General features: G+C 41.2%; 2 protein-coding genes across 3 annotated transcripts in view; one reads left to right on the top strand and one right to left on the bottom strand.

Moving 5' to 3' along the window:
- ckap5 (cytoskeleton associated protein 5) overlaps positions 1-10,898 on the top strand; it is a 52,884-nt gene extending 41,986 nt beyond the window's left edge. For both annotated transcript variants that reach the window (XM_078257683.1, XM_078257684.1), the window contains 11 exons: positions 123-296; positions 495-615; positions 1,712-1,891; positions 2,636-2,823; positions 5,512-5,584; positions 5,703-5,891; positions 6,706-6,843; positions 7,041-7,124; positions 7,654-7,813; positions 7,912-8,033; positions 8,898-10,898. In XM_078257683.1, the coding sequence (XP_078113809.1) occupies positions 123-296; positions 495-615; positions 1,712-1,891; positions 2,636-2,823; positions 5,512-5,584; positions 5,703-5,891; positions 6,706-6,843; positions 7,041-7,124; positions 7,654-7,813; positions 7,912-8,033; positions 8,898-9,158 (1,690 nt within the window). In that variant the 3' untranslated portion in view covers positions 9,159-10,898. The remainder of the gene's footprint in view (positions 1-122; positions 297-494; positions 616-1,711; positions 1,892-2,635; positions 2,824-5,511; positions 5,585-5,702; positions 5,892-6,705; positions 6,844-7,040; positions 7,125-7,653; positions 7,814-7,911; positions 8,034-8,897) is intronic.
- A 2,286-nt stretch (positions 10,899-13,184) lies between these two features.
- On the bottom strand, positions 13,185-20,670 carry LOC144521589 (homeobox protein DBX1-B-like). The gene is made up of 4 exons (XM_078256145.1): positions 20,194-20,670; positions 19,467-19,550; positions 16,102-16,304; positions 13,185-13,907 (listed from the first exon to the last, which is right to left on the bottom strand). Exons 1-4 carry the CDS (start codon positions 20,561-20,563, stop codon positions 13,587-13,589), a joined length of 978 nt encoding a protein of 325 aa, XP_078112271.1. The 5' UTR covers positions 20,564-20,670; the 3' UTR covers positions 13,185-13,586.
- Between the last annotated feature and the right edge of the window lie 4,563 nt (positions 20,671-25,233).

A 25,233-nucleotide genomic window follows, 5' to 3' on the forward strand; every position in this document is an offset into this window, starting at 1 on the left:
ATACATCCACATACTGTCATGGATTCTCAAAATAATAACAAGTCAGTCAGCACTGGAACTAAAAAGCACTGATCGATAATACACTGGACTAAATATACTGTCCTGTCCTGTCCACTCCCCAGCCAAGCCCGTCAGAACGCCCAGCACAGCGAGTCCTCCCACCCGTCCATCCCCAAGGAGTTTCAGCTGGACCTGGACATGATTGAAATGGACCAGAACAGAGTGTGTGAGCTGCCGGACCTCGTCCAACACAAGCTGGACGAACTGCTGGAGCCCATCATGATCCCTGAACCCAAGTAAACGCACACTCTGAACCACAACCAGACTAACTAAAAATCTAGCAAACACTGAAGCATTTGCCTCGTGTAGAATTGTGTTGATTGATCAATAAAGCATCTTTCTTTCTTACGTATGCAGTCGAAGATAGAAAGTTAAACAAAAAAGACAAGCGGCATTAATCACTAAAGGAAATGTCTGTGTTTTTGTGTTCAAAGGATGCGTGCAATCTCTCCACACTTTGATGATCTCCACAACAGCACGTCCTCCACCATCAACTTTGTCATCTCTCAGGTGGCTAGCGGTGACATTAACAACAGCATACAGGCACTGGCACAGGTATGAAAACATGACGACGACGAAGAGTGCGTCTCTGACATCACTAATAAAAGGTTGGATTTGCGTTTACTGCTCGCTGCCGTTATGACAGTTGCTAGAGCTAGAAAACAACATTGTCAAAGGGTGACCTAGGTGAAGCAAGCTGGAACCACCACAACTTAAGACACCTGCCTATCAAGCCTCGGCCGTTACGTAAGACTGGCTTGGCATGCTTATCACAGATATATCGGTATTGGTGTAAATGTTGGCCAAATAAGCGACAAGGAAGGTCAGCAGATACATTATTAAGATATGTTTGAGGTCATTTAGAAACCGTGACTCTAAAGTTTGTCACCTGAGAGCAGAGCACTGACGAGATTATTTTCCAAATGTAAAATGCCTTTAAAAGCACTTTGTGTTAAGTTTAAGAACATGTTAAATTATAGTGTGGTTAAAACTTAATACATGATTTACTGCTAATGTGAGAAATGTACACAACGTTACTTGTTTACAGGAATTCAGTATTACTACGGACTTACGGACACAGAAGTTGTCTGTCGTGTCTTCTTCCCATTTTTATAGCATCAAATAATTAATAAAAGCCAAACTGATGTTAAAGCACCTGAACAAACATCACCAAGATAAGGAATACCTAAAATGACAGAAACCATCTTTGGTAAATTTTATTTGACATGTACTTTTTTTTAGTCCCATCCGCTAACATTGAGGGTGCGGTGTATATATGACCTAGACTGCAGCCGTACTGTATACTCTACCAGGGGTCACAGGACTAAATTAACAAAATTAAGAGAGAAAACATTTTGACTAAAGGTTGACTAAAATGCAATGCCTTTTCGTTGACTAAAGCTATAAAGGATAAAAAACGACTAAAATGCAGTTATGCAGGCCGGACAGCTAAACAATGAGCTGACACTCACTATAAAGCTCCGTAAAGCCAAGGGGAGCTTCAGAATGTAGAGATAACTGTATGTTCATCACTACAAGCGACCCCGTTCTTATTGTCACATTATTATATAAATATGTTGTGTATATAAAAAAAAATATCCATTATAGCTTCTTTGAGGTGAGATCATAAGTGTGTGTTTTGTCCCCGCAGATCGACGAGGTGTTGCGGCAGGAGGACAAAGCAGAAGTCATGTCTGGACACATCGATCAGTTCCTCATCGCTACCTTTATGCAGCTGAGGCTCATCTACAGCACGCACATGGCTGACGACCGGCTGGACAAGAGGGACATCATCAAACTGTACAGCTGCATCATAGGAAACATGCTATCTGTGAGTCACTGCCTGCCGCTACTCTGCTACATACGCTAACGTGATAGGTCCGTAACGGCAATAAAATAACATAACCACGGCTGTAGTTCCAAACCTCTGAATCATTTCTGTAACTACACGCGCTGCGCCTTCAATTCAACACGGTCGGCTGGGAAGAGCAGGTTCGTCTCTACAAACATCTGTATGTTTCCTCATGTACCAGGGTTTCCGCGGGGTCTTGAAAAGTCTAACATTTTAGCTTAATTTACCTTAACTGAACAGCTTCGGAGTCATTGGAATGGTTATATGACTTTTTTTCTGGTTGAATGGTGGTCGTCTCGCTCCCCCCTAGCGCCTGTGAGTGGGAAAAACCACCCTTGCAACTTTGGGCCGGAGGGCCGCCGGCCTCCGAGTCAGGAAGTATCGCGTGATATCTATTCAAATATCTATTCCGAAGCTGTAGAGGGAGCTCTATAGACTAGAGAAACGCGGTTTCTTCGCGGTACGTCAGGGTTTATCATGGATGTGTTTACTGCTGTTGCAGGCAGCTTTCCTTTACTTCCGGTCCCCTCTTCTCTACTAATTCTTGCTTATTTACAGATTATTTTTTCCGTACTCCCTCTGGTGTTTCGGAGAATACTGCAACGAACAATGCGTTGAGCATAAACCTCTCCGTGCGTGCTTGTAGCGCCATCTACGGCAGCCCGCACACGGTCGCTTGAGGATGATGAGACACTAACGTCTTTCCTCCTCCCTTTCTATTAGTTGTTCTCTATGGAGTCCTTGGCCAGAGAGGCATCCATGGGTGTGTTGAAGGACCTAATGCACGGTTTGATAACACTGATGCTGGATGCCAGAGTGGAGGACATAGAAGATGGACAGCAGGTCATCAGATCCGTCAACATGCTGGTAACCAGAGTGCTGGAGAAGTCTGACCAGACCAACGTGATCAGGTTAGTTCACATCGCAATAAAATTCCATACAGTCATGTTACCTATTCCAAAAGCCCAATACTGTATTTCATGTATTTATTCAATACTGCACCTTTTAACCCAGTTGACTCTGAACATAATGATTGGATTCCACACAAATATGTATACTGAAGAAAGAATTGGCTCTGCAAAAGTATTTTAAATCCTGCATCGTTACTAACAGGCAGGCGCATTGCTACATATCTTGGCATATCTCACTTGTGTCTCATCATGACTGTTTATTGCGTTATCTGCGTGCATGTGTGCCCTCGTGTGTGCGCACGATAAACTAAACCTGGACCCACTCGTAGAAAAACAAATATCTTTTGCGCCACTAGAGGTCAGAAACGCCACTGGTAGCCGTTAATTTCTCAGAGGCTTTATTTATCTCAACTTCTGAGAGACCGAGGCCTGTATTTGAATTAGGTTTAATATAGAGAGAGGCCTTTTTTAATCCTTCATTTTGTAAATAGTTTATGTAGTTTGATGTAGCATTTTATTTTAAAGGACAATTCTGGCGCAAAACGAACCTAGGGGTTATTAACAGATGTGTACCCACTCTGTCGCTCTCTGGGATATGTTTTCATGCTAATCGAATGAGTTTGGCGCTTGAAAGAAGCTAGCGCGGACCGCTGGTTAGCTTACAACGCTAGTATTCGGGGCACAGGGAACGTAAAAACAAAATGCTATTTATACCACTAAAAAGGCTCAAAATATCACCAGACTTCAACTGTAGCATAATGAGGGTCCCTAAATGTTAACCAAAGCATTTATAACTTTCTAAGTGTACAGACAGATTATAAAGACATGTTTACATGCCGCCGCCGTCTTGGAAACCAGTCGTGACTTACAGCTGGCGATGCAAACTAAAATCAAAAGCAATTTGCTCAATACATCTGAAATAATCGCACTCTGCATAACTTGTCTAGTGTACTTACTCAGTGGATAACTGTCCATCTGGTCCCTCCGGTCTGGGTCGCCGAAAAAGTTTCAAGAGAGGGGAAATCTTCAGACTGTACAAAACACTGCGTCTCTTGGGCATCGCGAGTCGACGCAACAGGTCCCCTACTCCGTGCAACACAGACACTCCTGTTCGGTGGCCATAGCTTCACAACGTCCGCAGGTACACCACCAGTTTTCCGAAGTACGAGGCTGTGTTGCGGCATTGACTACCGGTAGCGCTCTCTCTCTCTCTCTCTCTCTCTCTCTCTCTCTCTCTCTCTCTCTCTCTCTCTCTCTCTCTCTCTCTCTCTCTCTCTCTCTCTCTCTCTCTCGTAGCCCTTTCACAGAGCTCCCGCAGCTCTTCGTTCAATAAACTGTCTGTACACTTAGAATGTTCTCAATGCTTCGGTTAACATTTAGGGACCCTCATTATGCTACCGTTGAAGTCTGGTGATATTTTGAGCCTTTTTAGTGGTATAAATAGCGATTTGTTTTTACGTTCCCTGTGCCCCGAATACTAGCGTTGTAAGCTAATCAGCGGTCCGCGCTAGCGTATTTCAAGCTCCAAACTCCTTCGACGTCCCAGAGAGCGACAGAGTGGGTACACATCTGTTTATAACCCCTAGGTTCGTTTTGCGCTGGAATTGTCCTTTTAATAAGACACCCTGTTCAGGAGCCCTGCACAGGCTGTCTCTTTTCACCACCGTCCCGAAATGTATGTAAACCGTCTCAAAATCTTGTTTCTTTACTTTATTATCATCAAAAACACCATTGAAGGAGAAGAGGAGTTCTGGATCTCTGAATCGTAACACAAAATCCAGAGCAGGAAAAAAAAGCTTCTTCTTTTTTAAAATCTCCTGTATTCACATCATATGCCGACAACACCATATGTGTATTATGTGTACAGCGCAAAACGTATTTCCTTTTTAAAGTAAGAAATAGTTCTTAACGGCAAATTACCACTGTTAGGTGCTTTATTTTGCATCACACTGTTTAGTTGTTTATTACCAATATGTGTGATTTTAATTAGAAATAGCTGGTAACTGCTGACAAAGATAACAAAATTCTCTAAGGTCAGTGTAACGCTTATCAGTTCAGTTTTCTAAGCACAAACGGACATTTGGAAAAACAGAAAAATTGGTTCAAATATCCAATTTTTCATTTTTTTCCGCCTTGATAAATTAAATAATTGGATCTTTAACCTGTTTTTCAATTTTCAGGATCAGTACAATTGAGGATCAGAAATTTAGAAAATTACAAAATTGCGTATGGGCTCCAATTATTCAATACTGCAATGGTATTCTCTCCCTCGTTCCGCCCCCCTACTCGAAACCATCAGTTGCAAGCACCTCTGACCCCACAGTCTATCGGTTGTTGTTTTTTTTGGTCCATATGCAGTTAATGACCTGCATATTCCGCAAAGTAGAGGAAGAGACTACCATTGAAGTATTGAATAATTAATAATAAATAATAATAAAGAGCCCAGACGCAATTTTGTAATTTTCAAAAACAGGTTAAAGATCCAATTTTTTTTTATTTGTCAAGGTGGAAAAAAATAAAAAATTGGATATTTGAACCCATTTTTCTGTTTTTCCAAATGTCCGTTTGTGCTTGGAAAATTGAACTGATAAGCGTTACACTGACCCTCTAAGAAACTACTGTAAATTTTTTTTGTTTTTTCCCCCCCCACCTGTTTATTTGACTCCTTCCCTTCCTGCTTCTCTGTAGTGCTCTGCTGGTTTTGCTTCAGGACAGCTTAGTCACGACAGCCCCTACCATGTTCTCTGAGCTCATCATGAAGGTAAGGAGTGTCGCCACAGAGGGCCTAACAACATCCTTCTCATACTGACCCTGCTGTCCATTAACGTGCCGTATCATGTACCTCAAACTGACTCTCCTGTGCTTGCTTGCTTGTTCAGTGTCTGTGGAGGATCATCCGCTTTCTCCCAGAGACCATTGACAGCATAAACCTGGATCGGATCTTGCTGGACGTCCACAACTTCATGAAGGTCTGTCCCAAAGAGAAACTCAAGCAGCTCAAGGGCGACGTCCCCCACAGAACCCTCAAGACTCTGCTACACACACTGTGCAAGCTCAAGGGGGCCGAGGTAAGACCCACTCACAAAATGTATTAAAGGTGCCGTAGGTAGGATTGTGAAGATCCAGGACTTGGCCAAAAAATGTAAACATCAAACATTCTAAACATAACTATCAGCCACACGACATGTGTGGTTTGTACAGAATAAGCCTTTAAATCAGACAAATCGCAGTTAAAATCCCTCCAAATCAATAACAAGTTTATATAAAACGTCGTCATGTTGAGTCGATTCTGAACCAATCAGCTGTTAGATCAGCTGAGAGGCCGGCGTTTCCCAGCATGCCCTGGGTCCGCCTGGGTCTTGCAGTCGGTGGAGAGCAACTGTGGCGCCTGGCTCTGATCTCGTGAGGTTATCGTTGCCCACGTGTGCGTGACGTCAGAGCAAGTCGGGATCAAGTCGGACACAAATCTAACCAGCATGCATTGGGCAGCGATCGCCGGTGATCGATTCAGCGCAGATCTGCCTCATCTTGAACGAGCCTATTGTGTGTGTGTGTGTGTGTGTGTGTGTGTGTGTGTGCGCAGTGATTGACACTCAGTTAGACACCCCCCCTGGCCCTGATTGGTGCATCTGAACAGGGAGATGATGATTTTTGCAAATCGCACTACAGGCTGTAGGTGGTGCCAGAGGAGCCAGATTTTTTTTTTTAATTACCTGCTTCATGTAGTTCTACTGGAATATAGGGTTAGTTTCAGCAAATATGACAGAACGTTAGTTTTATAAGTCTTACCTACTGCACCTTTTTTAAATCCTATAGTTCTGTTGTGTTACCTATAATTGAGTTTTCTATTACTATTTATTTTATCAATGCATTGATAAACAGATCCTAGACCACCTATCAATGATAGAGAATCGTAATGAGTCAGAGTTGGAGGCCCATCTGAGGCGGGTGGTCAAACACTCTGGAAACCTATCAGGACTCAAGAGTGACCGTGGCAACGAGAAGACTGGTCTGCGCACGGTGAGCAACCCATAACTAAATACACTACGCACATTTTAGTGGCCATTTTATTAGGTTCTTGTCAAGGGAAAAAGTCGAGACTTTACACAGACTCAGTAGCTCTCGTCTTCAGGATGACCGAGTATCTAAATGAATTCTGATGCACAATTGTGGTTATTGATGTAACGTGACTCCGTCCTTTTGTGTTTTGTTCTCAGGAGGATCGGATGTCAAAGGCAAAGGTCAGTGACATTCTGTCTGAGATCTTCAAGAAGATCGGCTCCAAGGAGAACGCTAAAGAGGTCAGCTCAGCTCCATTCTTAAAAGCATTCTAAATGTACCTTTTGTTGCCGTTTCAAAACTTGAAAGTAGGGCTGGGCGATGTGGGGGTAATCAAATACCGCGATATTTTTGACCAAATACCTCAATGTCGATATTGCGGCGATATTGTAGAGTTGACAATTGCCGCTTTAGCAACATATTTACGCAAGTAATCATCAGTAATAGTGGCTGTAATGACTAAAAAAGGCAAATAACGGAACAGATAGAACAGTCTGAGTTCAGAAAATGACATCACTTTACTGTAATGCAGCCTTTAAAAGCAGGAAAAGACAATTATGCCATATTACGATATCCAAAATGTAAGACAATATCTAGCCTCATATATCGATATAATATCGCTATATTGCCCAGCCCTACTTGAAAGGAATGTTTCTATTAATGTTTTTATTTTTTTAACCTTTTTTAACCATTTTTTTAAATGTTTATTATGATAAAGTGCTTGGAAAACATTCAGGAATGTTTCAGTAATATGTCCAATTTTCTACTCAGGGTTTGACGGAGTTGTACGAGTACAAACAGAAGTACTCGGATGCAGACCTGAAGCCCTATCTGAAAAACACATCCCAGTTCTTCCAGAGCTACGTTGAGCGAGGCCTTCGTATGATCGAGTCTGAGAGAGAGGGCAAGGCCCGCACCCAGACCTCCGCAGGTACAACTGGAAGCTGTCACTGTGCCGTGTTCTTTGGTCAGAATGAAGTCAGGCGTGTTATAGTATTGTGTGTCTGTCTTTTGTGCGCGCCTCTGCAGTGATCCCTCAGCATGGCGTGGACTTCAGTCTGAGCAGCAACAATGAAGAGGTAAAACCAGCTGTTTACTATGAGAGACTCAAGATCCTCAGACAGAGACAAGGCCTGGAAAACACCTCCAGGGTTAGTACACACACACACACACACACACACACACACATACATATATATACATATATATATATATATATATATATATATATATATATATATATATATATATATATATATATATATATATATAAATGCAAAATGCATATAATTTTTTTTATTAATCCCTAGTGGGTAAATTACAATTTAAACTCTGTTATTACACATGGGTGGCTCAGTCTGACTGGTAGCTGGAGAGAGTGCCCAGGAGGTGAACTGGCATCTCTCCAGCTGCCACACTCTGTACTTCGGTCCGTACTGGGACTTGACCAAGCGACCCTCTGAGCTACTCATCGTAGTTCCACCTACCAATGGTAGAAGGGTAGTAAGGCGGGTCTTTGCCAAGAAACGGGAGTGCTGTGTGGTAACCGTGGAAACCCGGTAACATGGCTTAAAAATTGAGGCGAAGTTTATCAAACTTAGCCAAGATTAGTCGAGAAAGGAGTTAAAAACAAACAGGATAGTTTTTTCTGCTGAAAACCGGTCCGGTCCGCTCAGGCATTACACTTTGTAATGCAGATTCACGTTTGCCATGTAATCTGCATCAGTAAATAAAAAATTCCAATTGAGGGTTAGGGTTGTTTGGTGGCAAGGCGAATAGTTGGTGCCTTTTATTAAAATGACACAGTGCAGATAGGACTTGAAGATCCAGCACTTACTTTAATCAACAAAGTGTCTGATTTCTATGCTGGGCATGGATAGTTTTTTCTGCTGAAAACCGGTCCGCTTGGGCATTACACTTTCATTTAAGTTAAGTTTTGATATTCGCCGTGCAGCAACATTTTTGTATGTACGTAATAGAAGCTAACTTATCTCTCCGTCCTCTTCCTCTCTCAGGGTGTCGGAGGAAGCGAGGACGAGCCTCAGCAGCGACCGCCCATCTCCTCCCTGCTGTCCTCTAAGCCGTCGGTGGCCTCCTCCACCGACATGCTCCACAGTAAGCTGTCTCAGCTCAAAGAGTCCCGAGAGTTGTACCAGCAGGAACACAACGCACACTCCCATTCCCCGACGCACGCGCACACCCGCTCGGCGTCACCGGCTGCCAACCTGGACGACCTGAAGAAGCGTCTGGAGAGGATAAAGAGCAAACGGCAGTAAGGAGCGCCGAGTCCCAAACCTCATCCGCAAAGCCTGCGGAGTTCAGCTGGTAGTAGAAAATAAAACCTGCTCCTTTTTAACTCGTTCTGTGTTTATATTCATGTTTTGGTGGATGGAAATAGAAAGCACTTGGACACTAAAGCTCACCCCTCTATCAGCAACCTAGGTAGCAGCAGACAAAACTCGCCCCCCAAGTTTGAACCTGACTCCACCCACTGTGCCTGTGAGTTATTAGACATCAAATGCACCCTAAACTGATTGTTGTTGCCTACATTCAGATTGAAGCAAGGCTGGTTCAGGCTGGGGTTTTTAGCTTCTACACACACACACACACACACACACACACACACACACCGACACTGCAGAAACCATCTCAAGTGTTTTTAGCTAACTGATCAGAAAGATGTTCTCTGAAAAGCTGAATCCAGAGAGTCTAGGAGTGAGCTTTGATGTTGTGTGTACAGGATCACATAGTCGGCTGTATTTCTCAGTCTGTACAGTTTCATCTTGATTTCACACCCTCCCTCTTCTCTGTCCTGTCCCAGCTTTCTCTTTCAGGGTGCCCTCCACTCTCTGTACATTTTATACTGTATTATGATAATGAAAGATGAACTTAACCCTCTTCTCTGTTTCAGTCTCCCAGCACAATATGTTTGTACATATTTAAAGGTTGTTAACCACTTAACTGTTATGAAGTGCTTTTCATGTGGTTTCAGGATTAAAAAAAAAAAAAAAGAGACGAAAAAGTCAAATGTTTTATCCTGTTTTACCTTGATGTACAACATCACTGCTGCTGTGTTTGGATAATGAGACACCTGTAAAGAGCTCCGTTTGTAGCTGTGTAAATGCAGCGTATGACTGAAGTCCTGCTTGCACTGGGAGCATTGGCTCATTTGGAATACTTGCAGAAAGTTCACGTTTGCCATGTCTGCATCATTAAATAAAAAATTCCAATTGAGGGTTAGGGTTGTTTGGTGGCAAGGCGAATAGTTGGCGCCTCTTATTAAAATGGCACAGTGCAGATAGGACTTGAAGATCCAGCACTTAGTTTAATCAACAAAGTGTCTGATTTCTATCAATGTTAGACATTTTTGCTGCAACAAAAAAAGGTTGGTCTGCATTTATACAGTGACATCGAGCCCCTTTCTGGCCCTGACGAGGCTCTCAAAGCCACAGCTGGTGTTTGAAGGAAGTTATTTGTCTATTTTAACCAGGTGTTTTGACAGTGTTACATAGGGAGTCTGTCCAGTTTTATTCTGAAAGCGTTTGGTGGCCCTATATTAAGCCCTTGTTTTTAAGATCAAGGGTTTTCACTCCTCCTCAGATTTAAAAGGGACACCAGTTTTCAGATTTTTCCTCCCAGCCGAACTCTGACTGATCAAAGCCTGCGTACTACTAGGTACAAGGTTACAAACTACCGCTTTTATTGTGGAGAAGTGGCACAATTTAGCGCGACCCGCTGTTGCTTTTCAGCCAATTGGGACTCGAATATGACCCTTCTAAAAGCAAGCTGAGCTGCTTTTCAGGAGGACCAAGCAGAGCTGTATACAGGCTTGTTAGATATGTGCAGTGTTTTGACATTTGGCTGTAAATACTGTATTTAATGCCCTCCACTAACACCTCCCTTGCGTTATTTAACAGCAGCCTCTCCGTTGTGTTTGTAGGCTTAAACAGTATGGCATGACGTCAGTGATTGTTTGTTTTTATTTCATCATGTAAATAAAGTTTGCATTAACAAAACCACTGTGTAATTAACTCATTGTTTTAAAGATGATGATGATGATGATGGCCTTGTTAGTCATCCCAAATAAAAAAAAAAATGAACAACAAATAAGAGTTTGTGTAATTAATTTCCATAGTGGGGAAAAAGCAAAGCTTGACTGTAGATGGTTCAAAGGTTCAAAAATGCTGTGACTTCTAAAGCGGTGGTTCTCAACCTGGGGGTCGGGACCCCCAAGGGGGTCGCACGATAATTTCTGGGGGTCACCAGATGGTTGTGGAGGAAAAAAAATTCAATAACATGACCATTTTTTTTTTACATTACTGTGTGAGTTTGGTACCTTTTCCTGTGTTATATTCAGAGCTTCATTCACAGAAAGGGGTCTGAAGGCAGGCCAGGGAGAGAGGAAAAAGTCCATAGAGCCTGGAGCACACTGGACAAGGCTAGGTGCTAGCTGCTAAAACTAAACTGTCATTAAAGCAAAAGCATTATTTGGTTACACGTAGCAGAGCATTCACAAAAAAAACATTCAAAAGCAGCAGGTGTAGGGTGCCTGGTTAGCTCACCTGGTGGAGCCATGCCCATGTACAGAGGCTCAGTCCTCGACGCCTGCGGCAATTTGCTGCATGTTCCCCCCCTTTCCTGTCTACAGCTGTTCTGTCTATTAAAGACTAAAATGCCCGAAAAATATCTTTACAAAAAAAAATCAGCAGGTGTGTAGAAACGGCAGTTTACACCGGTTTGCAGCTCTCTTTCTCTCATTGTCGAAGGGTGGGGGGGGGGTCACAAACACCAACCATTATATTTTTTTTGGGGGGGGGGGTCGCGACTTCAAAAGGTTGAGAACCACTGTTCTAAAGCACAGGGAGCACATTACCCCAGAGAGCCTATGACCAACTGTGCACACATCAAGGCAAAAATACTCTGGTGCAAGACAATACTTAAACTGCCAGGCACAAAGAAGGTCTGAACACTATGGGTCCAATAAATATTTATTTCTCTCAGACGGCAAACGGGCATTTCTTGCAGAGGCAGCAATCTGCTCAGATCGCCATCACCGGCTGATCAGTAGACCGCAGGGGGAAAAAAACAGACACCACAAGATGGCGATCACAAACCGTTAATGGGATACAATATTAATATAGCTGAACCTGAAAAACACATGGTGGTCATTTAGTCAGTTTTTTTTTTGACAAATGTCTATTTCTTAATTGATTTACAGACGGATGCCGCAGAGGTTTAAATTATAAATGTGAACATCAAATGCAAAATCTCTCCCATACATATTGTCTTATGATGTGTACAGAGATCTGATTCAGCAAGATCTTAAAAAGTCTTAAATTCTAAATTCTAAAGTATTGTGTTCTAGGTCTTAAATAATTTTAAACCGGTCTTAATTTTCCTACGTCCATGCAGCACTACCTCATTATGCTCTTTTTTTATTTATTTTTTTATTCAGTGGTGTTGTAGTTCTTTCTTTTGCTAGTCCAAATATTTCGCTGTATTATGACTACAAATGAGACCAACATATAACTTATATTGCAGCCAATCAGGTTCTGATTGTACCACAGACATAAAACAGATTTTATTCTTCAGCTATGGGGAAGTGCAAGCTTAGCGATACTTGGCTTGAAAAAAAAAAAACTCAATTTAGGGCTCAGTCGATGTGATAAAGGTCTTACATTTCATTCATAACGGTTTTAAAAGGTCTTCAATTTGACTTGGTGAAACCTGCAGAAACCCTGTGATTGGAGATGGATATTTTGTGATTAGCCTATAGGCTTTTTGGCTTGCCTGTTCACATTTATATTTTAAGCCTCTGTGGCATCCGTCTGTAAATCAATTGAGAAATGGACACAAGTGACTACCATGTGTTTTTCAGGTCGGGCCATATTAATATTGTATCCTGCATAACTTTATATTGCGATCGCCATCTTGTGTTTTTTCCCCCCCTGCTGTCTACTGATCAGCAGCGGATTGTGATTTGAGCTGATTGCTGCCTCTACAAAAAAAAAAGGCTTTTTCTCTTGCCTCTCTCGATCTTGTAGATTGAAATGTACTACCTTTGCTGGCATTTAAAGTAGGTGACTTGTACAGCACACAGCAGCTGGGTTTAGACTAAACCACAGATGCAGTTCAAATCTTATAAAGGACACAGCAATGAGGTTTGATAGATAACATGAGTTTGTTCTAGATAGCACAAGTTTAAACCTGTCTTCAACCTTAAACCAGAGCTAAGCTAATGACCTTACAGCCTATAATGCTGTGTATAGCTAATGCTGAAAGAACATTAGCTCACTGCCGAGTTACAAATGAAGCTGTCAAGATTTATTTGAGAAAATATAAAGAATACAAATATGCATTGAAAGAACAATTTGTACATTTAAGAATTTTAAACATTTCAATCTACAAATATCTAAAATAGCTCAGTATACTTTATTCACTGTATATAGATATACTGAACTACATATACAGTACAAGTAATATAAACAACACTGTACAGACATATGGCACAGGGGCAATGGTTGAGAAAATACAGCTATGTACAGAGCAGATTCAAGCACTTCTGGTATTCACTTTCATTCACCAGTTTTCTTTGATAAATCCTCTTTTTGTCCTTCCATCCTTGCTGACAATATCTTATTGTAGGGGACTGTATAAAAACGAATCAAGAGTGTAATCAGATGTCTGAATCTTCTATGAAGGTCTTAGGAAACTGTGATTTCTTCACTGTCTGACTCGGAGAGCTCTGACTGTTTGCTGGACTCTGACGGAGAGGATGGATGGTGATGGTGATGGTGATGGTGGTGGTGGTGGGGATGATGTGACCCATGGTTGTCCAGCTGTACTTGGCTGGCGGGTGCATTCCTGTCCAGCCTGTGGCAGTGGGTGCTGCCTACATCCGTGAGGTCTGGGTGGGGGTTGGTTTTGGTGGGGAGGGTCTGCTGGCGACAGCCACCTGTCGACAGCAGCTCCCTCTCCTTGGAGTTCCTCCATTTCATCCTGCGGTTCTGAAACCAGATCTTCACCTTCACATGACACAGAAAAAAAACCAGTTGTATCAAGTTGTATCCTTATCAGCTGCTACAGATGAAATTGACTGTACATTTTTTTTAAGATAATTTTTTCGGCATTTCAGGCCTTTATTTCTATAGCTTAGACATGAAAGGGGAGAGAGAGGGGGAATGACATGCATCAAAGGGCGGCAGCTGTGTTGAGGAGGAGTAAACCTCTATATATGGGCGCCCGCTCTACCAGGTGAGCTAAACAGGCACCCTTGACTGTACATTTTTAATAAATTAACACATAATTACAATTATATTTTTTAATTGCTCATATAATAAACCATTTTATAATCTGGTGTATATATAATCTTTTTTTCTTTCTTTTTTTCCCCTGTTGATTCTTATCATTCTATTTTATATTCTATGCCATCTAGATTGTAAGGTGAATGAAATTAGCTTTTTGGTATTTCTGGCTTCTTGGGCATTTCCTGTATGCCTTTAATGTGTCTAAAATGTTCAGAATCAGAGGAATCAATCAATCAATCGTTCAATCCATCCATCCATTAATCATATTTTCTTGTTTTTTTTACAATCATTTTATTAATGCTCTTGTTTTCTTAGCATCTTAGTTGGTAGAAAGGCAGTTTCTGAAGTTTTAATTTTACTTAAAGCTTTAGTGCGTAACTTTTTGATATTAACAAACGTCCGTTACATTCAAGCCATTGCCAAATGAGTTGCTACAAAGATAATTAAGACTATCAGCTCCACACAACTCTCTCTGTATTTCTCAGTATGGCTATGTTCAGAAGATCGTGGTGTCCGGTGACTTTTGAAACTCGAGTGAAGATCATGACCTCTTCTGAAGAGTCCATCATGTTTTTTTGAATCCTCCGTGTCCTCCTTGGCTACTAGCAACTGGGGCGGTGCACGGTCACAGAAGGCTTGTATCATGTGGACGCGCCGACAGTTTTGTTGTCGTTACTTAAAATTCTTCATGGGGGCGGCAGAAACTATGCACTGTAACTTTAAAGCAACAAAATGTAACTATTTTTTTTATTTTTATGCTACACTGATTTGTAATAGGGATAATGGTTCCTCTGTCATTCCCAACAATACGTCAATTAGGCTTGTTTTAAGATATATATAAATTCTTTGGACAATATTTACTGATATCACAAAGTCCGCCACGATACGATTTTCGATTTGATTCAACTCAGGGGCCTGCGACCGATCCGAGACCGTACATGAGCCCATTCAACACAATCAGTTACGTTTGTAAATATATATTTACAAAAAGCAACTAAAATATGATTTGACAATTTCATTACTGGGCTCTAATATAAATAAATAAATATGTGTGAATTTCAAAATAAAGGCACATCTTAAAGATGACAATATATATTGCTATTTTCACTTTGTAGCAATACTATTGGATTGTTGAGGATTATATCGATATATCGATCCAGATTGATGTATCGTTACACCCCTAATGTCAATGTCACTGACGTCCTCATCGACTACTAACCTTGTTCACAGCTGGTTTGGGGTACAAAATCAGGGGTGTAGTGGTATTTGTTTAAGTACCGAAGCGCACCTACTGTATGACTGCACGGGCAAATTATGGCTTGTTTTGAAGGTTATGTAACCCCTGTTCCTACGGTGGCAAGTTTACATACAAACGTTTACATATGAACTGAAACTATAAAATGAAAGGATGTTTTGCTGCCTTGTCATCTTTACTAGTTAACAGTTAACTAAAAACTGAGGAAACATAATTTCATTCACTGTGCCGACAGCTACCGACAACCTTTAAGGTGGAATGTTTTTTTTGCACGTTACTCAATGCATAAGTCGACGTCGTGAATCAATCAACAAACCTTAAATGTCAATAGGACAATTTTGACCATTCCATTTGTTGTTATTGTTTCTCTTACATGACAGACGGTTGAGTTATTATTGGATCTTCAAGATCTTAGAAAATATGAATTTCAACCAGATTATGCGAATCGAGAATATTCTATTTCTTCACTTGGAGAAAAAAAGTGCCGGAGCGTTGTTCCGGAGCACTACACCCCTGTACAAAATGGACAGAAGATATCCTTACAGGCCCAGTTTTAAATGCACTGTATGAGAGCAATGGGGCATTAAATATGTTTCTACATTACCATTATGTAAAGTGATAAATACATTTGACAGGATTAAAGTCCTTGGTGTGTACCTGGGAATCTTTCAGTCCCAGTTTACTAGCAAGTTTCTTTCTCTCTGGTTTGCTGATGTATTTCTGCTTCTGGAAAGTTCTCTCCAGGGCCTTCCTCTGGACGTCTGAGAACACAGCTCGCCGCAGCATGCCCCTCCTGGGCTTCCCTCTGGGGGCCAGGGGCCATGAAAACGTTCCCGGGACAGGGACCACAGAGGAGGAGGCTGGACGGACAAAACACAAGAGAGAGTGGAGATTTAATAGCCAGACCCATTTGATCTGATTTCACCCCCATGGAAGCAAGTTAACAGTTGTTATCATGCGTTCTGCAACTGGCTGAATCTGATGATGTAAAAAAAATCTAATAAAAGTGAATCAAATTTGTCTTGTACCTAACTTTGAGGGTACAGATTCTTCTACAAATCATGTATCCCATAGCTAGGATGTTATAATCAGCTACACAGAACCACAGAACACCACTTGGTTGCTTAAACTCCTAAATTCCCAGAAAGACATGAAGAAATGTTGTGTACAGGACCAGAAAACTTCTAAAACTAGTAATAGTTAAGGTTATTATCTAAAAAAAAAAAGCCATTAGAAAGGCTCTTAATTCATATTTAAATGTCATAAATGTAAATAGGTGAGACGTTTACGACTCAAAATCACTTGTCTTTATCAATTGCTATCAAGTTGTTTTTCTATATGAAATTTACTGTACATTTTAATTAATTAACACATATTTACATGTATTACTGATTAAGCACGAGTTCTGCTAAATTTTAGTTTGCCATTATATTCCACATTCCTCAGTGCTCTCAGAAAAGAGTCATCTCTACTTGCTTCCATCATCTGCACACAGGCTCCCTGATGCCGCCCATAATATACTTGTTCTGCCTGAAATCTGGTGTTTTAAAAGCCCAATTTGTCCAGCAGTGGAAACAGAGCCTATGCTAATGAGACTGGCTCTCCAAAGCTCAGCTCACACTGCCTCTAATGAAGCATGAAGGGGGATTGTATAGGCTGCAAATGCATAGAGAAAGGTGATTGTGTTGTAATGAATTGAGTGGAAAAGGCCGTCGACAGGCCAGTATATTACAGGCCCATTAAAGACAGGTCAGTATTATGTAGAGCTGTTAGAGGCTTCACTCAAGCCTTAGGGGAAACAGAGAGCTTAGAGCTGTTCACAATGTTACATACACCTGATTTTAGTTATTATTACAGCTATCGTGTCTACATATTCAAATATATATATTGTATTTTTTTGTAGAATGAATCAATATGCTGGTCAATGTTGGAAAATGTATCCAATCCAGGTTCAAACCTGTGGATTTAACAGAGATCTTGTGAGTAACATAGCTAACTTTAAAACAGATCTATAAGGTGTGTGTGTGTGTGTGTGTGTGTGTGTGTGTGTGTGTTTCTGTGTGTGTGTTTCTGTGTGTGTGTGTGTGGTTTTGGCTCCTATTGGTCACGGTGCTGGGAGCTTTGTGGGCCGGCAGAGGGGCTTGGTGGGAAAACGACGGCGCGTGAAGAGGCCTCTGAGTTCCTGAGCTGGGAAGATACCCGCCTCACATTTAGACCATGACAAACGGCACTAATATATTTAGAGCGTGACAAACTGGACTAATTTGTAGATTAGGACAACTGGTGCTAATGTCAGCAGTCAGTGCGCTGCCTAAATAGTCCTTCAAATTGGCGGAGCTGATTCCAAGCTGTCCGGGGTATTCCCATGCTAAAAGGCTGACAACGACTCTTTACAACCGACTGAGACTTCACCACCTACATCAGTTGGTAAACTGTGTTTTTTCCAAAAAAGCTGTACACTCACAGCTTATTACACTCAACTTTTCTGAATTGAATTGTATGCTTGTCCTGTTAAGTTGTATAAAAGAAAAGAAAAAAGTTTTCTCCCACAGAAGTGTGCTCTGTGTAAAAAAAAATAATGTTTCCAACACATTGAGTAGCTGTAGTCAGAGATTAACTTCCACCTAGAAAACGGCTATTAGCTCATTTTATATAGGCCAGTATTAATCAGATATATCAGTGAATTAATTAATTAATATATGAATCAGTATCAGTTTCTAATGTTTCTTGAATCATATCATGGTGGCACCATGTTATTTACCATTATTACAAGCTTGTGATTTCTTAATTTTTGTTTAATCTCTCCTCTGATTAATTAGCTAACTGAATTTCTACTTGATGTTATTTACAGGTTATTGTAACTCATGTAACCCAACACCACACCCCCTGAGTTGCAATAACCTGTAAATAACATCAAGTAGAAATTCAGTTAGCTAATTAATCAGAGTAGAGATTAAACATAAATATTTTGTGGAAATGCATTTAAAAAAAATTGCTTTTAGATTTGTTTTTTTAGCCTAACAACCACTCTTTTTCATCTCTAAGGCTGACGAGTGTTGTAATGCTGTTTATTTAACCTACTCGTGAGACGTTGGTGGTACGGGGTGAGGCATAGGAAAATAAAGCTCCATTGACAAGTTGACTGACTTCCGAGTTTTTGTTCCAGATCAAAGTACAGAAGGTCAGCCATGCCACGAGAGGCAAAAATCTGACAAGGTAACTGTTAAATCACTGTTATTGATTTTTTTTAAGATTATTTTTTTGTGCATTTTTAGGCCTTTATTGACAGGACAGCTGAAGGCATGAAAGGGGAGAGAGAGGGGAGAATGACATGCAGCAAAGGGCCAACAGGTTGGAGTCGACCCCGGGCCTGCTGCGTCGACGAGTAAACCTCTATATATGGGCGCCCGCTCTACCAACTGAGCTATCTGGGCGCCCCAACCCTGTAGATATATTTGTGTGATGTTACTCTATGAGACAAGATTTTCTTTTTTTGAAATCCAGGACAACTTTTTGCATATTTTCCTATTCTCACGATTTGTTTCTCTTAACAAAAATAAAGGGTAAAGTGATTGTAAGTTGATTACATTGTTTTTCAGCAAATCACAAATTAAGTGCCAGTCATGTTTATTATTAGTCTCTCCTAAAAGGAGTATTAGTATTTGGTGTTTTCCAAATAGGACTGTGAAAGGAATCGATGCATCATATTTCACTAGACAATCAGAGGAAGCCTGACACAGCTGACCTGCAACCCCATAGTGGCAGGAAAAAAGCAGATTTTGTCTATTTTTGCATTATATTGATGTGGATAAGAGCGGAATGCCAAAGTGAAAATAAGGTGTATATATCCTCATATTAGCGCCCAACCTAAAGTGATAACTAGATACAATTATTATATTCTCAATTATAAAGAAGGGAGGAAACCATCAAAATCACAAATAAATCAGCTATTTATGAACAGTGTCTGCCCTGGAGTTCTGAAACTACTAATGTCAAAATATTGCAATGGTAAGTCCACCAACCTGTGAAATAGGAAGCTCTGATGAAAGGATGAAGGCTCCCATCAAAGAAAGGCAACGGGAAGGACTTAGTCTGAAGACTCTGGACTGAGGAGCAAGCAGAAAAATAAAACAAATTAACTGTGCTGATCTGTGCTATTTCAAAGCAGGAGAAATAACATATAGATATCAACATGATAAATATAAGGAATTATAGCTTCTCATAACATTTAATAATAACGAATAGCCTATAGTGGGCTTACAACTGTGCCTACAAGGAAGAATTTAAAAAAAAATGTTGCTATGTCTGATTCACCTCAGTGGTCTAATGCAAGTTAATGTATTGGCCATTTACTAATTCTGGGTCTACAGTTTTTAAGGCTCAACAGAGTCCATATATTTAGCATTTGCTACAGTCTGATACACCGTATAATATCAATCTGTCAACATTAGTGAGAGAGTAGCATCAATTTGCAGTGCATGGGAAAAAGGTGCGTTGGAGTTGATATTGCATATAGGCTATTGTAAAATGTTCTAAATAATAATAATATTACAATAAAATATAATAATAATAATAATTTATTAATAATAATAATAATAATAATAATAATAATAATAATAATAATAAAATAAATAGGCTACATGTTTTGTTCTATTGTATTTATTACTAACAGCAGCTGTAGTAGACTACATTAACACGAATCATAGGCTATCCATCATATTCCATATACTTTATTTTCCTCATACTCACCGCTCCGTGTGGACGGTGCCAGTATCGCACTGACGCCGAACTTAAGGTAGCCGGAGTCTGGGCAGGCAGTCTGCGGAGAGCCGGGGCTACTGCGGCTCGGCTGGCTGGAGCTCTGAAGAACAGACCGCTCTGTGCTGGGTCCTAACGCCCGGGGAGGGCCGCCCGGGCCCGCGCTCAGCGGGAGAATGTCCCCGGGACTTCTGGCAGAGAAAGTCCGATGTATGTAGCTGACAGGCTGGCTTAGTCGGAGGAGATCTTCTACTAGGAAGCCTGAGTGGAGTGACCGGTTCAGGGGCAAGGAGAGAGCCGCAGGGGGACGCAGTAAGCCCGGGTATAGAGGAGGCGGCAGAGCGCTGCAGGGAAACATCATGGTTGTCCGACCTGGAAAAGTTTCCTACTCTTTTTGCTTTTTTTTTGTTTGTTTTTTTTGTTGCACAGATGTCTTCAGGAAAAATAAAGAACAACCTAAACAGCCCACACTCGCTCTGCGCTCTGTGTCTCTGTGCCCTCTTGGAAAGGTTTTTATACAAGGGAGTCACTCCTACACAACTCAAGCAGCACATGCACATGTGCACGCGCACAAGTTCAACCCTCAGCCCCTCTGCCTGAATCTGTTTGAACATTAAGTCCAGGCCAAGGGGATTGGTCAACGGTGCTCTGATTCTTTTGTGACTGGACTTCAATCAAAAATATCCTATTTTATTTGGACTATTTGATTGTTTGCGAGCAGCTCATAGGGCCTGCAGATGTCATTACGTTGCAAAAATGAGCTGCACATGTATCAACAAGTGGACAAGTAGTGGTCAAGGTGCATTCATTCTGAACTGATACAAAGGAATTTGATTATGTGTGATAGCTGCGTCGTGTTGTCTCAGTGCCGGTTGACAACATGAAGCTCGTTAACATATGAAAGCAGCATAACCTTCCGCAAAATGTTCGGTCCAGACAGAGACGTTCAAATAAAATGCTTGAATTTGGAAAAACAACAAAAATGCAGCTGTGCGTTTGCTCCTTTTTCAGTTTGGCATGCATAACTTGCAATGGGTTTAGGCTATTTTGGACAAATATATAAAAATACCATAGGAATAATGATAATAATAATAATAATAATAATAATAATAATAATAACCCCCCTTTCCAAACACAGGCACGCACACTCATTAAATCTGACCTTGCCCTTGCGTTTCTTCTGATCCCGTTAAGCATGAAGTGCCCGTCGTCCGCGCGCCCACTGTCCGTTGTTTCATTCCTTAGTTTCTTGCTGTCTGTGAAAGCAGCATCAGTCAAAGCCGAAAAGAGCTTTAAGGCAGTCCAATGAGATAATCTTCTATTAGTCCCACAACGGGGAAATTTGCATTCATTAAAGTCTCTTGTTGGATCTAATGATGAATTTAATGACACGATTTAGGCTATTAACTGAGGAATCTGGCAATCGTTTAGGCTATAGCCTGGTATAGGTCCATGTCGCTTGTATCATCGGGATATAGGCCTACTGATGAGAATGACAATTAGCCAGGCACTTAATATTAAGTGCCTGGCTAATTGTCATTCTCATCAGTAGGCCTATATCCCGATGATATTTGTCGTTCATGTTTAACTCAAGAGTTATTAAGTGCCTGGAGAGAAGTTCCACATGAATCCTGACTTGCTATGTCCGCAATGCGTCATCATCCAACATCAATTACCTGTCATTCAGTCTACAAGTTGGAGAGATAGGTTGCCTTTCCGCTTAAAACGATTGAAAGGGAGAAAGACTTAAAGTCAGCTTTGTTCTGGTCGCCTTTGATCATGGTGATCGTCTGAATGTCCCCTGTTGACTTGAATGAGTTTAAACGAGTCAAAGTTCAGAAACACAGAACACACTGCCCACACACTGAACGTCCCATGCTCACTTAGCCTAAATGGAGAAAATCGTCATTCAAAATGATGGCAGCAGGCTAGTTGCGCAAACAGGCAAATGTTTTGTTGACCTTTAGCTCTTTTTGCTGCAGCTAACACTTTTTTTTTTCATTTTTCATAACAGGTCACTTTTATTTTTTTTTACTGCTGTTTCTATGTTGTCCCAATCAACCTACAGCTACACAGTGGTTTCAAGCGGCCACATCAACTCAACAACTGGAAAAGGGAAATTGAATGCTATGCTCCTAATTTAGGCTACCTGAGGAACCTGAGCATTTGTGGCAATTTCTCTGTGTTCAAATATTTGTCGTTCATGTTTTTTTATGGATTGAGTTTGCTGCTATGACAAACAATTGCAATTTTTAAATAAAAAGGTTGTCACGGTGGTTGTGTTCTGACACCAGACAGCTATAAACTGTGTTGGATGGACTTCAGAAAGACACAGGTGAGAGAGGAACAAAGAAGCTTTTAACAGAAGATTTGGTCTGAGACTTGAGGGGTGCGAGCTCAGGGCGCGCGATAAGACCTGTGACTAATGGCATTTGAGCACGTGCTGCTCTCCCCTTCAATGTTCATCTTCCATGTAGCCTGTATTTCTCTGGAACAAGCCTCATTTCTCACACTCTTTCTCCAATGTCACTGACGTTATGTTATGTTCATGAGCAGTGAAGGTAAAGGAATAACTGAACATATAACAATAACTGGCATCTCTTAGACAAACCTATTACAGCACCTGGGTTCTTATCTTCATTTATCTTCCAATGAGGTAGAGGCTCTTTGCCAGCCGTACTTTGCTCTGCATGTTTTGACACTGGAAGCTGACACCTCAAATGTTTTCTGTCCAACTTTTCTGTTCACAACTCCATTCTGTATTTTAACAGTAAGTCAGTAACAACCAGATGAGCGCAGCATTTGTGGTCTCATATAGGCCTACAAATAAGCAACAAAACGTTGCAAAAAACAAAAATAAAATATAAAAAAAGAGACAAAAACTTCAGAGAAAGCCACAATAAAGTCGTAAAAAAAGCAACAAAAATGATTAAATAAAAAGCGTCACGCAGTAATACAGACAAAGATATTTTACTTTTTTCGATGCATGCATGTCAATAAACTCTACATGTCTGGCCCTTGATGTGATTCTCTTTTCCAGTTTGGCCCTTAGTGAAAATGAGTTTGACACCACTGCTTTGTGGCATTTGCAGCACCTGCAAACTGTTCACCTTCCCATACCTGGCAAACAGGTTTACAGTGGGGCAAAAAAGTATTTAGTCAGCCACCAATTGTGAAGTTCTCCCACTTAAAAAGATGAGAGAGGCCTGTGATTTTCATCAAAGGTACACTTCAACTATGAGAGACAAAATGAGAAAAAAAAATCCAGAAAATCACATTGTAGGATTTTTAATGAATTTATTTGCAAATTATGGTGGAAAATAAGTATTTGGTCACCTACAAACAAGCAAGATTTCTGGCTCTCACAGACCTGTAACTTCTTCTTTAAGAGGCTCCTCTGTCCTCCACTCGTTACCTGTATTAATGGCACCTGTTTGAACTTGTTATCAGTATAAAAGACACCTGTCCACAACCTCAAACAGTCACACTCCAAACTCCACTATGGCCAAGACCAAAGAGCTGTCAAAGGACACCAGAAACAAAATTGTTGACCTGCACCAGGCTGGGAAGACTGAATCTGCAATAAGTAAGCAGCTTGGTGTAAAGAAATCAACTGTGGTTAGAAATTATAAGAAAATGGAAGCCATACAAGACCACTCATAATCTCCCTTGATCCGGGGCTCCACGCAAGGTCTCACCCCGTGGGGTCAAAATGATCACAAGAACGGTGAACAAAAATCCCAGAACCACACGGGGGGACCTAGTGAATGACCTGCAGAGAGCTGGGACCAAAGTAACAAAGGCTACCATCAGTAACACACTACGCCGCCAGGGACTCAAATCCTGCAGTGCCAGATGTGTCCCCCTGCTTAAGCCAGTACATGTCCAGGCCCGTCTGGAGTTTGCTAGAGAGCATTTGGATGATCCAGACGAGGATTGGGAGAATGTCATATGGTCAGATGAAACCAAAATAGAACTTTTTGGTAATAACTCAACTCGTCGTGTTTGGAGGGGGAAGAATGCTGAGTTGCATCCAAAGAACACCATACCTACTGTGAAGCATGGGGGTGGAATCATCATGCTTTGGAGCTGTTTTTCTGCAAAGGGACCAGGACGACTGATCTGCGTAAAGGAAAGAATGAATGGGGCCATGTATCGTGAGATTTTGAGTGAAAACCTCCTTCCATCAGCAAGGGCATTGAAGATGAAACGTGGCTGGGTCTTTCAGCATGACAATGATCACAAACACACCGCCCAGGCAACGAAGGAGTGGCTTCGTAAGAAGCATTTCAAGGTCCTGGAGTGGCCTAGCCAGTCTCCAGATCTCAACCCCATAGAAAATCTTTGGAGGGAGTTGAAAGTCCGTGTTGCCCAGTGACAGCCCCAAAACATCATGGCTCTAGAGGAGATCTGCATGGAGGAATGGGCCAAAATACCAGCAACAGTGTGTGAAAACCTTGTGAAGACTTACAGAAAACGTTTGACCTCTGTCATTGCCAACAAAGGGTATATAACAAAGTATTGAGATTAACTTTTGTTATTGACCAAATACTTATTTTCCACCATAATTTGCAAATAAATTCATTAAAAATCCTACAATGTGATTTTCTGGATTTTCTTTTCTCATTTTGTCTCTCATAGTTGAAGTGTACCTATGATGAAAATTACAGGCCTCTCTCATCTTTTTAAGTGGGAGAACTTGCACAATTGGTGGCTGACTAAATACTTTTTTGCCCCACTGTATATGGTAGCCTCCATACTGATATCAAAGACATCTGCCTCGAGCTACAGTTAAACAATAACTAAAAACTATAACATATTAATTACTTTAAACAACAAGGTATCGGCAGATGGCAGCCCACCAAGAGCCTGGTTCTGCCTGAGGCTTCTGCCAGTTAAAAGGAAGTTTTTCCTTGTCACTGTCGAACCTGATGCATGCTCTTGGGGGGTATTGTTGGGTCTATGTAAATTAGAATGTGGTCTAGACCAGTAGATCTGTAAAGTGTCCTGAGATAACATCTGTAATAATTT

Source organism: Sander vitreus, chromosome 8 (genome assembly GCF_031162955.1).
Source record: "Sander vitreus isolate 19-12246 chromosome 8, sanVit1, whole genome shotgun sequence".
In the NCBI taxonomy this organism is placed as follows: domain Eukaryota; kingdom Metazoa; phylum Chordata; class Actinopteri; order Perciformes; family Percidae; genus Sander; species Sander vitreus.